Source organism: Triticum aestivum, chromosome 5A (genome assembly GCF_018294505.1).
Source record: "Triticum aestivum cultivar Chinese Spring chromosome 5A, IWGSC CS RefSeq v2.1, whole genome shotgun sequence".
NCBI classification, from domain to species: domain Eukaryota; kingdom Viridiplantae; phylum Streptophyta; class Magnoliopsida; order Poales; family Poaceae; genus Triticum; species Triticum aestivum.
In genome coordinates this window covers 426,181,463-426,196,887 of record NC_057806.1, presented here as the reverse complement: position 1 = coordinate 426,196,887, position 15,425 = coordinate 426,181,463, and the positions used below count along the sequence as shown (strand labels likewise).

Sequence of the window (15,425 nt, the reverse complement as noted above, 5' to 3'; positions counted from 1 at the left end):
GAATCTCAGGCTTGTCGGAATGGCTCCCACGGCCTTGCGGCGGGCCTTGTCAGGTGGCTGATTGTTCGGTGAAATCGGATTCGCTTTTCGAGGAAGACGAGATGGTGTTGGACGCAAATTGGCAACCGCGTCAACAACGCTCTCTTCGTAGCGGTGTGAGTGTATTGTCCTTGTTGTGTGCGTGATGAACAGGTTGTGACGGTTTAGCTCAATGTTCCCGGCTAATCACTTAGAGCAACTTTTCTTCTTCTTAAACAACGAAAACGACAACTCTTTTGCCTCAGTAAAAAAAACTTCGCAAATCTACATGGACGGCTGTCAGCCTCCATGCATTCATTCAATAAGCGCAATCAACAAGGTGACATACCCACCCAAAAGTCCAAGCGCCTGGACGGTGACACCATCAGGGCACAGCATTGTTCACAATCACAGCATGAATACATGATGCAGACAGGCTGTCCACCGGGTCGTCTCTGCCACAGTTGCCTGAACTTTTCCATTAAAAAAGACAGAAAGAAGGGGGGCTCTCGAACCCTCCCCCCAACGGTCACTTCGTCGCCGTCTCGTCCCCGCCCGGATCGCCTGCCCTCCGACCAGCCCGCGCGGCCGCCCCTCATCGCCGGGGAGGCCCCCCTCCAATCCCACGCGAGCGGCGACGAACCAAGGAGCAGCGAGGCCGAGGAGGAGGAGTCATCGCCATCAGCATTAACTCCCTGCCCTCCCTCGAAAGCGCCACCACACCACCGGATCCAATCCAACCACCTCCCCCGGCGCCCGCCTCGAGGCCGCTCTCTCTCCCCGTAGGTTCGCTTTCTCCGATCCTCACCGAATCCGCCGCGCCCTTTTCCCACCCGCGCCCCGCCCCGCCGGGCCATGCCCCTGCCGCCGGAGCAGCAGCAGCCGCGATGGCGCGTTGCGGCGTGGAGGTAATCGCCAGCAGGGGCTGCTCCAGGCTGCTCCTCCCCGGGATGCAGCCCTCCTCGGCCTCCGCCGCCTCCTCCTCCGTCTCGGCCTCCCGCTCCGCCGCGGCCGCTGCCTCTGCCGCCCGGCGCCCGCCCGACGGGCCCTTCGCCGGCCTGGTCGTCTGCGTCACGGGGCTGTCTAAAGGTGAATTGTTTGCTTCTCGAATTTGGCCTGGGATGGCTTCATAGGCGAATTGTTTGCTTCTCGATTTCAGGGGTTTTGATGTGGTTTGGGGAATTTTTGTGTTTGTATCTCTTCTGCAGAGGCCAGGAGTCAGGTGAAGGAGGCCGCTGAGAGGCTGGGAGGCGAGTACAGCGGCAGCTTGCACCCCAAATGCACTCACCTCGTGGTGCAGATATCCTTGCCATTGTCTGTTTTTCTTTTCTTTTCTTTTCAAAATCATCCACTGTTATGCTTGTTTCTCAAAATTCAGGTTACCAGTTTATCAAAGAAAAAAATATTCAGGCTGCCATGCTTGTGCTTCCTTAACACGCAGCACAGCTTCGCCGGGCGCAAGTTTGAGCACGCTCTCAAGCATGGTCCCAGGAATAGCCTTTTTGTTGTCACGCTGGGCTGGTTTGTCGACTGTGTTCGAAGGAACAGTAAGACAAGCTCCATCAATACTTCTTCCTGTTCTGTTCCTGCCCAGTTACCAGTGCATCATCTGATTCTGATTTATGGTGTTTCTACTACAGTGAGGCTGGACGAATCCTTGTACAGTATCAAGAACATTGGGGAAAACGGCCTGCCGCTCGGGGAATCCAACAGGCTTGTTGGACTTCCTGTTAACGAGAAGTCATGCCTTCCACCAATGATTTTTCAAGACAAAGCATGCTCAGACACAACACGTAAGCACCAGCTTCAGGCTCATAGAGAAGAACCTGAACATGATGTGTTCGTTTTTACGAATGAGACGATCTACATTGACCCTGGGATATCTGGTGAGATGAAGAAGAAGGTATGTCCATGTCAGTTGCTGCTTCACTCCATAATGGTTGACACTCCACCACCCACATGCTTCAGAAAGAAAATTAGTATTTTCTGTTGCTCCTGTTGATAGAATATAATATTAAATCACCAAATGGATAATAGAATTACTTAAAGATAGATAGATAGAGAGCAATCATCCAAATGATGCAATGCCTTTTCTCTAAAAAATCAGCCTACAAGCATCACCAAATTTCCACTCTTTCACTGGAATCATTTTCACGCGACATCCCTTGTTAAATTTCACGAATGGTTTTTTACATAAAATGCATTTTGTCTGCAGATATCGGATGCTGCTACGAGTGAAGATGCAAAATTATTGGACCACTGGTTTATTGGTTGCCATGCCACATATGTTGTGTGTGAGGATGCTTCTGTCAAGAGATATGTTGGTCACTCAGATAACATTGTAACAGTAAGTAACACTGAACTACTGCAATAATATCCTCTTGTGTTCCCACACTCCTAACTTACTTTAGGACCATTGTGTACTATTTAACACTTTCTGCTTGAATGTTTCAGCCGTTTTGGATCTTGAAAACAGTGAAGGAAAAGAACTTGCAGCGCCTGGTCCATTTGTCTTCAGACCTAGCTAGACATGTGGCAGTGGTTCTAGAAAATTTCCACATATCTCAAGAGGTATTTTATGCTATGTACTCTTGTGGACAAACCTGAATCTAGTCTTTTGTTATCCAAAGTTTTCCTTTCAACAAATTGGGGAAAGTGGTCTTTAGTTTTGGTTTCTAGAAAGGTAGGGTTAGGATTTGTCCACATCAACCTTTTTTAGGTGTTTCACCGCGTCTTCTTTTTTTTGGTGTTGAAAAGAAACAAGAAAAGACAAATTGGTATCTGCATTTTACATTTGCAACTCCTACCTGTCTTTATAAAAGAGAACAACTTTGGAGTAAGTTTTGTTGTCTTTATTAGGTGTCCCCCCCCCCCCCCCCCCTATCTGTCTCCAAATAATGGAGTACAGTGCGGAATCAATAACAAACAGCTGACCTTTGCTACATCTACGGGCTGTCTTATACGGATTGCAATCTACAGGCTGAGGTGGCATGAGCTAACTGGAAGCTGGGGATCCCTGCAGTTAAAAATCAGAGGGGTGGGGGGGATAGAACAGTTTATTTTCTCTTATTCCTTAATTTTTTATTTGTAATCGGTTTGTTTTCTTAAAAACAAGGATTTATTTTCTATATTTGGACTCTTCATTGGTTAACGTTGGATCCTCTGTTCTTTTAGAATACGAAACTTGGGAGTGTTCCTTCTCTTAACTCCAGCGAACTGCCAACCCGAGGGGAGATAAATGAGACTTGTCAGGAGAGGCAAAAATTTGTCGAGGCAGCGAAAAAGGATATTCGAGACCGCCGTGTTCGCCGTATGCAGGTAAGGAATGTTTCACCTATCGCAATATGATCTTCCTTTTCATTGTTAAAATATAAAGAGCCAGAAAATTATTTGTTATGTTTTCTTCCAGCATCAGACTGGTTGTTAGAAGAGTAATGCTAGAGTCAACGCCGGGGGGGGGGGGGGGGGGGTTACAGGGTGGTTACGAGGTTGTTAGGATTGATTGGCTGAGATTTGATTAAGCGAGGCGGGCCCACTAGTGAAAACAGGGGGGAGCCAATTAGAGGAGAGCACGCATCATGGTCCGTGGTTTTTATCCATCTGTGCAGTATTATCGTTGTTAAAATATAGAAAAGCTCATCTCCTACGCATCTGGCAGTCACAGTTACCCAATTTCTTGTGAATTCCGACTAGTGTGACAATTAGGGGATGTTGGTACACCCTTACCTGTTAAGAAAAATAAATGCTTGCTTGAGAATATGTTTTAGAAAAATAGTTGGAAATAAAGAATTTGCTGATGCCATGATCCTATGCAGCATGTGTTATTTTCTAGTTAATGTTACTCCGCACTCCCAGTTCTGCCAGAGCTATGTGTTGAATTATCTACCTTTTTATTCATATTTGGGTCTTCTATATGAAACATTTTGATGAATGTCTACATTATGGTTTTAAGCCAGTCATGTGAAGTACCAATCCATCCGCTCACACCTGTCACACTTCTGGATTCAATCTGCTGGACAATATCTGAGCCGGTTTCATCTGCAAGTATTTATATGGATTCTTCATGGTCTGAAGATGCCGATGAGCAGCAAAGCACTACCTATTTTGGTGCAGATGGGGATGGAAAGGATCGAGACCACTCAGCTGATAATTTGTCTCGCCCGCTAAGAGAAAGGTAATAATAACTTCTTGAATCAACCAAAACTCTGTAACCTTTTTCCCTAATAGCTCCGTTTTGTTGTTTCAGTGAGAGAAGTGAGGTGATTTTTAAGAACCATTTCTTTACCATACTCTTCCCTCTCGATCGTTTTGGCGAGCTTGGACCTTCTTCAAGGACATTCTTCAGCAATGGTGGCTTCACACGCGAACAAGTGTTGGATCACATCTACAATTTCTACCAGGTATTTTATTTTGGGGGGTCATAGACCAGAAGTATCCCACAACACACTTCTGGTGTAACCGTGGTTCAGATTTGGTGTGGGAGTTTGTGGTAAAAGATCTCCTCTTTGTGCAGGAGAACATGTCTACCGACGAGATCAATGTAGCCCTGCACACGGATTCACGGCATGCCGATCGGCTTCGTTCCCTGTACGCAAGCGCTGAATGCGCAGAACGAGGCTTTGTAGTAGCATTCAAAAGAATAGATTTTTTGGGAAGCCGGAGAAGTTTCGAGGCACTAAAGCGCCTTAGCAGAGAGAACAATAGCAATGTATATGAGCTTGTGATTAGGGCATGAACCGCACCCGTACTCGGTGCCATTTAGTAAAATTTGTTTGTTTCTTACAGGATTTACTGTGCCATGTCCATGGTATGCAGAATAAAATTGTAGAGAATAATACACGGCTGAATGAAAAGGGGTTATGTTGTAGGATTTTGTGCTTTCTATCCTTCAAACCTCAAAATCCTGTTCGAAGAGATTTTGGAGTGAACATGGATGACTTCAGAAATTTTCGACCGGCAGTAAAAAACAGTAATCTTGAATACATTTTAGCATGTACGGTATAAAGATGAAAGCTCTGGTAGTATAAATAGGAACCTAGTTGGTGGGACTGTACATCCACTACCCCAACTTATGAGCTAGGCTCACTTCTTATTGCTGCTAAGATCTGGTAACTACTACATACTCCCTGTGTAAAGAAATATAAGAGCGTTTAGATAACTAAAGTCGTGATCTAACGCTCTTATATTTCTTTTGTATGTCAGCTATGTACTGTGGCAGCTGACCTCACAACACTGTTGAAAACTTCAGGGGAATCCTTACATATCCATTCTCACCAAGGTGTTCACCACCTCCCTCATGGAAGGCCTCGACTGGCAAGCCGCCTGCGTGCAGGAAATGGCTAGATCAAGCAAGTCCAGTGCCTTGGCCTGCTCATCTTCAGGCCAGTACACAATCTCCTCATCCAGGCAGCTCATGGCGGCGGGGCGACGATCAGCCTGCTTCAGGTTCGACCTCATCCATGTCACGATGTCGACACCGTCTCCAAATGCAGGATCTACAGCCATCTTCCTGCACAGGAGCTCGAGCAGCACCACCCCGTAGCTGTACACGTCGCTCTTCTCGGTTAACCTCGTGGAGTATCCATGCTCTGAAAATCAATGGTGGTGATACTGATACATGTGCTAAATAAATCCTGAATTTTTCAGGCACTGTGATCTTACAGAATAAAGAGCTACAGACATATGATGGCAAGGGAATGAATGGTACCTGGAGCGATATAGCCGAGGGTGCCAACGATGACGGAGACCGTGGCATCCGCGTCCTCGTCGCCGACGATCTTCCCCATGCCGAAGTCGGCGAGCTTGGGCACCATGTCGGCGTCCATCAGCACGTTGCTCGACTTGACGTCCCTGTGGACGATCATGGGCACGCAGTCCTGGTGCAGGTACGAGAGGCCCTCGGCCAGACCAAGTGCGATCTGGTGCCGGACTGTCCAGCCGAGGGCCACCTGAGGCTTCCTCCCGTGCAGCAGCTCGAAGAGCGTCCCCTCCGGCATGTACTCGTAGAGGATCAGCCCGGCGCCGCCGCGGATGTGGTACCCGGCCATCCTGACGACGTTCCGGTGCCTCGCCGTGTTGAGGATCTTCATCTCCACCGGGAACTTGCCGTGGGACAGGTCCACCGTCTTCACCGCCCACTCCCTCCCGAGCTTGCTCTGCGTGCGGTACACCGTGCCGTGCCGGCCTCGCCCGATCACGTACCTCTCGCTCCAGTTGTCGGTGGCCCGGAGGATGTCCTCGTAGGTCAGGTCCTCCGGCAGCTCCTCCGTCGAGTCCATGCTGCGGATCGAGGCGCGCCGGGCCGACCGGCGCCGCGACGACCTCTTGGCGACGTGGTGGAGGAGGAACATGCTGGCGGCCATGATGGCGAGAGTTGGAAGTAGCAATGCAACGATGATCCGTGCATTTCTGGTTCTGTTGTTCAGAGACCGGTTCTTCTTGGAGCAAGGTGCACTGTCAGGCTGAACACACAGCTGAGGGTTCCCTGAGAACCCCTCAGGGGACTCTGCTGCCAGCTTAGCCCAGCCGGCAGGGAGCTCGCCGGACAGCTCGTTGAGCGACACGTTCACGGCCAGAAGGGAGATCATGCTGCTCAGCTGCGGCGGGATCGGGCCGGACAACGAGTTCTTGGACAGGTCCAGCACTTCCAGGTCCTGAAGGTTGCCGAGGCTGCCTGGGATCTGACCGCTCAGTTTGTTGCTGCTCATGTTCAGGGTTTTAGAGATGTACTGAAGATTGCCCAAGCTGTGTGGGATGGCTCCTTCAAGAAGATTGTCACCAAGCTGCAGCTCGAGGAGGGCCTGCGTCGCGGCGAAGGAGTCCGGTACCGCCCCGGTGAGCTTGTTGCCGCCGAGCAGGAGGCTTTGCAGGCTGCCAAGAGCGGCGATCTCCGCCGGCAAACTTCCATTCAGAAGGTTGTTTCCAAGGTCTAGGCAGACAAGCCGTTTGCAGTTTCCTAGTTCATGTGGTATCGATCCACTCAACGTGTTCGACGACACTCGCAGGGTTACAAGGTTGCCCAGAGCGCCGAGCTCGCGGGGTATTGGACCGGAGAAGCCGTTGCGCGAGAGGTCGATCATGGTGAGGTTGCTCCATGAGCCGATCGCGCCTGGTATCCTCCCTTCAAGAAGGTTGTCGCTCATGTCGATGTACGACAGCCCTCTGTTCGTGCCCAGGTCTGCAGGCAAGCTCCCACTGATCCTGTTGTTGTTCAGGTTGATCCTGTACAGAGACTGGCATCTGGCAATCTCGCCGGGGAATCTTCCATGGAATCGGTTGTACCCAAGGTCAAGGATGGCGAGCTGGCCTCCGGTGCACAGGCCAGGAGGGACCGCGCCGTGGAAGCGGTTGCCGGTGAGGTCGACACGGAGGATCCCCGGCGTGGTGTTGAGCCCCAGGGCTTGTGGCAGCTCGCCGGTGAAGTTGTTGCTGTACAAGGTGATCTCTCTCAGGTTCCTCATGCCAGTGATGTCTGGATGTATCTCGCCACCTAGGCTGTTGTTGTTGAGGTACAGCTCCACCATGTCGGCCAGTTGCCACAGTGCCGGAGGAACCGGGCCGTGGAGCATGTTGTTGAACAGATACAGCTTCTGCAGTTGGCCAAGCTCGGCGATCTCCGGCGGTATGGTGCCGGAGAGGCTGTTGTTCTGGAGCTCAAGCTCCACCAGTCCCCGGCAGCTCCCGATTTCCGGCGGGATTCTCCCGGTGAGGCTGTTGTCCGCGACGGAGAGCTTCTGCAATAGGCTCAGATTGCCGATGGATTGTGGGACTGAGCCGGTGAAGCAGTTGCCGTTCAAGTAGAGCAGTGTCAAGGACTGGCACTGCCCGATTGTATGGGGGACGGAGCCTGTGAACCAGTTACTCGACACCACCAATTCTTCCAGGCTCAGAAGCTCGCCGATGCTTGCCGGCAATGCGCCGGTGAACGCGTTGTTGCCGAGGTATAGTTTCTGCAAGTTTGGCATGGAGGCGAAGAAATCGGGCACCTCGCCGCTGATGTTGTTGTTGGGTAGATACAGGACGGTGAGGTTGCCGCAGTGCGCGAGGCTGCGGGGGAGCTCACCGGCGAGCTGGTTGGAGAAGAGGCTGAGGTAGAGGAGCCCGCACGGAGCCGAGAACTCCGGCACTGGGCCGGACAGGTTGTTGCTGCTCAGGTCCAGGTAGGTGAGCTCCGGGAGCGCGGCGAGCTCCGGCGGGATGGCGCCGGAGAGTGAGTTGGCGCTGAGGTCGAGGTACACGAGGGGCGAGGAGCCGGAGGGAGCGGCGGGGATCTCCCCGGTGAGCGCGTTGGTGTTGAGGTCGATCGTCCGGAGACGGCGCGAGGAGAGGAGCTCCGCGGGGACGGCGCCCGCGAGGAGGTTGAAGGCGAGGACGAGCGTGGTGACGGCGGAGCACGCGGCGAGCGCGGCGGGAACGGCACCCGTGAGGTTGTTCCGGCTGAGGTCGAGCGCGGCGAGCGCTGGGAGCGCGCAGAGGCGCGGCGCGGACGCGGCGAGCGCGCCGGAGAGCCCCGCGCTGGAGAGGTTGATCGCGGTCACGGCGCCGGCGGCGGAGCACGTGACGCCAAGAAACGCGCAGTGACGGTGACGGTAGTGGTGGCGCCGGGAGATGGCGGAGGAGGAGGACGAGTTGCCGCCGGTCCGGTGGCGCCGCAGCCATGTCGGGCGGAGGACGCGCTGGGCGGCCGGGGGAAGCGCGGCGACGAAGGAGAGCAGAACGGCCGTGGTGGAGCCGGTGCCGGCGGAGGTGTTCGACGGAAGGGGCTGCGCAATGGAGGCAACCAGAGGGACGAGGAGGAGCAATAAGGGGTGGCGCGACATGCGAGGACGAGCTGCTGCAGCTTCGTGGTCTTTTGGGCGTTCGAGGAGGAGCAGGGTAGCCGCGGGAAGTGGGGATGGAGACGGTGATACTCTGAAGAGACGATGTGGCATTGTCATGGTGGAGGCAGCATCGGCAGTGGGGCCTGGCTGGATGCCGAGATCGGCTGCGGCGGCCGCCGGGGGGGGGGGGGGGGGGGGGGTTGAAATTCGGAGATCCATAGGCATGCATGCACGCATTACATTATCATCCCGTGATTATATCAAATCTTAAAATGTTCACCGGTGCTGCCGCCTAAACCCGGGCATGGGCAGCCCGGCCCGAAAAACCCGGGCCGGGCCGGGCCGGGCTCGGGCCTAGTTTTGCAGTCCGGAAGATAGTTCGGGCCAGGCTCGGGCTTCATTTTTTATATATTTCGGGCCGGGCTTTCGGGCTTCGGGCCGGGCTTGCACGTGCGTACACTAAAAAACAGCGTTCGGGCCGGGCTTTCGGGCTTCGGGCTTGACTTCGGGCCGGGCTCGGGCTTGAAAACAGGGAGTATTTCGGGCTTCGGGCCGGGCTCGGGCTTGGGAAATGAAGGTCGGGCTTTTATAAGCCCGGCCCGAAACCCGGCCCGGCCCGACGTTTGCCTGGGTTTACTGCCGCCCATCTCCCTCACCATCATATCAGGCAGGCAGGCGGGCAGCCTACAGACTCATCTCTTTCCACTGCTGTTCTAGCTACCATCATATCGCGATGGACCGAGACGTCTGTGACGTGCGATGGCGAGTCTCCTTCGCCGCCGATCTCACGAGGGGACTCTCCGATTCGCCGACGGGGAGATCGTCCTTCGACGAGGGGCGCTGCGTCTCGTGCTCCTGGACGAGCGAGGGTCATCGTGGATGCACGTTACCTCCACAAGAGCGAATCAATCGACATAGGTGATGTGGTCTCGTTCCCTTGCCACTTCGCTAAGATCCGAGACCGCTCGTCGACGATGGGCTCGCCGCCGGGGGGAGGGGGGGTGCGATGGAGGGAGCGGGACAGCCAGACGCGGTACGCGGGAGTGGCGTGGGGCGATGCACGGATGGCCATGTTCGGTGCGACACGGGCCCGACCTCCCGCCCCCACCCATCCATGGCGGATGTGCGACACGTGGGTGCGCATCCAGGCATCCATTCCCACCCGCGGGCGTGCTGTGAAGGTATAAAACCCCAGCCTCGCCCGATGCTTGACCTAGACTTCGCCCTCGCCCACTTCTGGACGGCAGAAAAAAAAACCCTAGATCGAGATCTACTGGTGATTGGGGGTGGTGGAGAGGCAAGGTAGGCGGAGACCCTCGATCCTTCGCGGAGGTGGCTGCCTCGCCTCCCATGGCGGCTGATGCGGGGCGCGGGTACCAGGGGGAGCGGCGCCAGGGCGTGGATGCGGGCCGTGCGGGTCGCGGCGCGGGAAGGAATGCCGGCCGTGGTGGAGACAAGAGCAAGTACTCCTGGAAGCGGAGCGAGGACGACGGCGACCGCACCATCTCCGCCTCATCCAACCTCGCCTCTGCTTCAGGCGACATCTCTCGCTGGGAAGCGGCGGCGGCACCAAGGCGCCATGAACCCCAGGATGGAGGTGTCTGGGTGGACAAGAAGCGCTCAGCAACGACATCGGAGGACACAGGGAGCAGGCACCAAACATCCTCCCCGATCTGCCGGCCACATGGAAAGCAGAATATCTCTCAGGTGCCTCCTACCAAAAATCCCATCCCCTGCCCTATCTGCAAATCACATGAACACCCCCTGTTTGATGCCCTCAAGATTTCTGTGAGCGATGTAACAACCTAGGGCATCTTGCTTCTGTCTACCTTGGGAGTGCATTGCTCCGATGTGTGCATTTCAGTCTAGGGGGCAGGGGTTCTACTATATCCATGATTCATGTACGGCCAATCAGCTTAAGGAGAGATCTAATAATATTGTAGTGACCATTGTTGAGGGGGAAACGTTGACCAGGCAGATGGAGTTAGATTTGTCTGACTACCTTGCCACAGGATGGCGCTGTTCAGCCCATGCCATTGGCCCTGGTGTGTTCGTTGTTCGATTCCCTAATCCTCGGTCTGTTGCTCAAATTTGCTATATGGGTACTATTACTCTGAAAAAAGTGGTGCTGTTATACATGCCACTCCCTGGTCTTTAGCAGTAGGATCGAAGGGGGTTATGGAAGTTGCATCGGTAAAAGTGATTAATGTACCTCTGGATAAGAGAAGTGAGAGAAATTTGGCTTTTGTTGCCTCGCTTGTGGGTGTTCCCCTTGAGATAGATGTTGCAACCTTGCTCCGTCCTGCTTCTGTCCGTGTGAGACTGGGATGCAGGAATGTTGATGCTATACCTGGGGTAGCTGAGGCAGTCTTAGGGGGACACTTCTATGGTTTTTTCTATGAGGTGGAGCAGGTGCTGGTTAGGGATCCAAACCGTGAAAAGAATGCGGTGAATCTGTCTCCTAGCTCAGGTGGAGGGAACACTAAAAAAACCATGCAGGATGTGACCCCTGGAGCTCATATGGGCAGCTCTTCGACTGGGCTTGGGGAGAAATCTCTTCCCATTCCCCAAAGAGAAGTGCCTGGCCCGATTTGGGAGTCACAGGAGAGTATGGAGTCTGATGACTCTCTCCATACCACTCTACTCATAGAAACCATGACATGTGATCAGGAACATGAGGAGAAAGAAAAAGTTATGGAAGTGGTGGGATACCACGATTCCACTCTGAAAGTGATCAACGAGTACAGGGTGGAGTCCCCCGAGATGAATGTTGAGGTATCCCCACTCCCCCTTTAGTCAGTGAGGAGAATCTACGCTTCAGCTTGAGGAAGCAGAGTAAACTGGAGCGAGTGGATGACAAGGTTGCGGCTGCGGCAAAAAAGAGGGATATGAAAGGTAACACCAGGAAACCTAATTCCTTTGATACTCTGTCCGATCATGTTTCATTCTTAAAGTTGTTAAGATGGGTGTAGATATTCCTGACTCTAACTTCGCTAATGTTGATATTTTAAGAGAACTGGAACGAGCCAGAAATAGAGATTCCTTAGAGGAAAAAGAAGAGAGTAATGTTAATAAGAACAATATTCTGTTATTGACTAATGGGAAAGGAGATCAGACCCCTTTGGACATGAGATTGAGTGTGGAGAATGAGGTGGATGAGGAACCCTTTACTATAGTTTGGTCTAGAAAGAAAAAAGAGAAAAAGGTTAATGTTGTCATATCTAGACCAGTAACTAGAAGTCAAAAAAATAAGAAAGCCCATGATAAGAGCAATGGCAGCCCTACCTTGCCTCCTGATAGGAATGCCAAACGGGGAAGAAAACCTACTGTTATTAAATGAATGGCCTCTTTTGGAATTGTAGAGGAGCAGGAAAAAGAGGAATGAGTGCCTGCTTCTCTGACATTATTAAGAATCATTCCCTAGATTTTATATGCCTTCAAGAGACTATGAAAAAAAAATCCTCCTAAAAGCCTCAGAAAAATAGACCCTATGGATAGATTTGAGTGGAATTGGGTTCCATCTATCGGTAAGGCAGGTGGTATGCTATGCAGGATTAAGAAAGAAACTTTGGAAGTGGTTTCCTAGATCCCTGGTAGGTTTTGCTTGCAAGACAACCTTTATGATGTTAACCTTAAATGTGTCTGGGCTCTCATTACGGTATATGGAGCAGCCCATGACGACAACAAAGATGATTTCCTTGCGGAGTTAGCCTCGATGTGTGCTCACACTCAAGTCCCCTATATAGTGGGTGGTGATTTTAACATCCTTAGGGAAAATTGCGATAAAAATAAAACCATGAACCGATTCCCTTATGTGGATAAGTTCAACTCCATCATAGATTCCTTAAGCCTTCGGGAGATATCTATGGGAGGGGGTAAATATAGTTGGACTAACAATCAAAAGCACCCCACCCTGGAGAAACTTGATAGAGTTTTGATGAGTTTCAAATGGGAGGACTTGTTCCCTTTGGTTACAGACCGTAAATTGGTTAGAGATGTTTCTGATCACAACCCACTCCTCATGTCCTTGGGTACGAAGAAAACGGATACCCTCACCAACATGAGTTCAGATTTAAACCCGGCTGGTTGAAAGATGAAAACTTTTCCCCTACTGCCAAAAAGATCTGGCAACAACCGGTCTGGGCTGAAGATCCTATTGATATCCTTAATATCAAGTTGAAAAGATTCAAAAAAATACTTTAAAGGGTGGGGTTAAAATGTCTTTGGCCATGTTAGAAGAAAGAAGAAAGATATCAAAATGGAGTTGGAAGAAATTGAGCGTTTGGAAGAGGAGGGACCTCTCGACCCTGATGTGTACGAAATAAAGGCCTCCTTACAAATAGAGCTCAATGATATCCTTGTTAATGAAGAGTTGTACTGGCTACAACAATCGAATGAACGATGGCTTTTAAAAGGTGATCTTAATACGGCCTTTTATCATCGAGTGGCGAATGGTAAGAAGCGAAAAAACACCATTCAAACCTTCACGGATGGGGATGTTGTGATTGAGGGAACCACCAACCTCTTAGCTCATGCCACAACCTATTACAAGGAGCTGTTTGGCCCTGCTAGAGGAAACCTTTTCCACTTATCTCCTAATATGTGGGCTGAGAGTGAAAAACTCAGTGATGATGATAACATTCTCCTCACTGGCAAATTCAAAGAAGAAGAAGTGAAAAGGCTCTTTTTGGCATGGATAGCAATCGAGCTCCTGGTTCGGATAACATCCCAGCTGAGTTTTACAAACACTGCTAGGATTTTGTTAAAAAAGATATTATGCGCTTGTTTGATGCATTTCATAACAACACTTTGGATGTTGCCCGTCCGAATTATGGTGTGATCACTCTTATCTCTAAAATGAATGGAGCTAAGAAAATTCAGCAATATAGACCGATTTGCCTCCTCCGCTGTCCATACAAACTAATCACTAAGGTTTTGGACAACATAGTGGCTGTTTTTGCTAATAAACTCATCAGCAAACATCAAAATGCCTTCATTAAGCATAGAAACATTATGGATGGCATTTTGACCCTTCATGAAATACTTCATCACACGTAGCGGAAAAAGAGAGTTGGTGTGGTGTTGAAGCTAGACTTCGAAAAAGCCTACGATAAAATCAATTGGGATTTCCTCCTTCAATGTCACAAGAACAGGGGCTTTGGTCCTGTGTGGTGTGGCTGGGTCCAGAAAATCCTTAATAATGGGGTTGTTAGCATTAAACTGAATAATGAAACGAGTCCTTATTTCGAGAGTCACAAAGGGGTGCAGCAAGGGGACCCATACTCCCCCTTTTTATTCAATATGGCTGTGGAAGCCCTATCAAAAATGATCTTTAATGCTAAAAAAGAAGGCATGTTGACAGGTCTGACTCCGGATCTGATTAATGGGGGTGTGGCTATCCTCCAATATGCGGACGATACTGTCATTTGCTTTGAGCATGACAAGGAAGCTGCGGTCAATCTAAAGGTCCTGCTCTATATCTTTGAGCTCATGTCCGGGCTTAAAATAAATTCCTGAAGAGTGAAATCTTATGTGCAGGGGGGAGATGATGACACACTAACTTTCTACTCCGAACTTTTCAATTGCCAGATTGGGCACTTCCCTATGAAATACTTAGAGTTGCCTGTGAGCTATTCCATTCTCCATGCTTTAGATTGGAGCTTTGTTGATGATAAATTCCTCAGGTGTTGCAAATCCTGGATTGGTAATGCGGCATCTTCAGGGGGAAGACTGTCCCTGCTTAATTCTTCCCTTACTAGTATCATCTTTTACTATATGTCTATGTTTATGCTTGCTAAGAAGATTATTGACAAACTAGACAAGCATAGAAAAAAGTTCTTTTGGCAAGAGACCAATGGTCATACAAGATATCACTTGGTCAAATGGTCTAGAATCTGTAGATCTAAGAATAAAGGAGGATTAGGAGTTAAAGATCTCCATAGAAAAAATGTCAGTCTCCTCACCAAGTGGTGGTGGAAGCTGGAAACTCAACAAGGCCTTTGGCAGGATGTGATTCGGGCTAAATATTTCAGAAATGATACGGTACCCTCGGTGAAAAGTAAATTTGGGGATTCTCCCATTTGGAAAGCTATTATGAAGGTGAAGGAGGTATATTTGGCAGGAAGGAAAGTGGTTATGAACTCTAGAAATTTTGCCAGAATGTGGAACGACCCAATCAGGGGTGATGCTCCTTTGCGAGCACAATTCCCTGCCTTATTCAGCATTTGCAATTATCAAGAGATCACGGTTGCTGAGTTTAAAAAATTCGAGGGCAATGATCTCTTTATAAGAAACCTACACCCTCCCCTTATAGATCAATGGAATGATCTTGTTAAGGTGGTGAACTCCTGGCATTTGTTTGACGATTCTAATCAGATTAGCTGGACTTTGGATTAAAAGAATAAATTCTCGACCAAATCGGTTTGCACTATTTGGAAAGACACCTGGCAGGATGTGATTACAGGTGGATCTGGAAAGTTAAGATTCCTCTTAAAATTTAAATCTTTCTATGGCAACTGTTCCAAGATGCGATCCTGACTAGAGAAGTCATGAAGAAGCAGAATTGGGCGGGCAATCCTAGATGCTCGT

At 50.5% G+C, this 15,425-nt stretch overlaps 2 protein-coding genes across 2 annotated transcripts; one reads left to right on the top strand and one right to left on the bottom strand.

The window, feature by feature from the left end:
* Positions 1-463: 463 nt before the first annotated feature.
* On the top strand, positions 464-4,885 carry LOC123103755 (uncharacterized). The gene is made up of 10 exons (XM_044525431.1): positions 464-1,107; positions 1,227-1,318; positions 1,463-1,565; positions 1,659-1,921; positions 2,234-2,365; positions 2,473-2,589; positions 3,193-3,336; positions 3,975-4,192; positions 4,265-4,418; positions 4,532-4,885. The coding sequence occupies exons 1-10, from the start codon at positions 906-908 to the stop codon at positions 4,751-4,753; spliced, it is 1,647 nt and encodes a 548-aa protein (XP_044381366.1). The 5' UTR covers positions 464-905; the 3' UTR covers positions 4,754-4,885.
* A 71-nt stretch (positions 4,886-4,956) lies between these two features.
* Positions 4,957-8,974, bottom strand: LOC123103753 (leucine-rich repeat receptor-like protein kinase PEPR2). Its single transcript, XM_044525430.1, has 2 exons — positions 5,726-8,974; positions 4,957-5,606 (listed from the first exon to the last, which is right to left on the bottom strand). Exons 1-2 carry the CDS (start codon positions 8,952-8,954, stop codon positions 5,275-5,277), a joined length of 3,561 nt encoding a protein of 1,186 aa, XP_044381365.1. The 5' UTR covers positions 8,955-8,974; the 3' UTR covers positions 4,957-5,274.
* Positions 8,975-15,425: the final 6,451 nt, after the last annotated feature.

Bases quoted from the DNA above. Each gene is read 5' to 3' on its own strand.
- LOC123103753 (XM_044525430.1), bottom strand. From the start codon at position 8,954: ATGACAATGCCACATCGTCTCTTCAGAGTATCACCGTCTCCATCCCCA. The intron at 5,607-5,725 runs GTACCATTCATT...ATTGATTTTCAG, and splicing joins CCTCGGCTATATCGCTCCAG to AGCATGGATACTCCACGAGG.
- LOC123103755 (XM_044525431.1), top strand. From the start codon at position 906: ATGGCGCGTTGCGGCGTGGAGGTAATCGCCAGCAGGGGCTGCTCCAGG. The intron at 1,922-2,233 runs GTATGTCCATGT...TTTTGTCTGCAG, and splicing joins CTGGTGAGATGAAGAAGAAG to ATATCGGATGCTGCTACGAG. The intron at 4,419-4,531 runs GTATTTTATTTT...CTCTTTGTGCAG, and splicing joins ACATCTACAATTTCTACCAG to GAGAACATGTCTACCGACGA.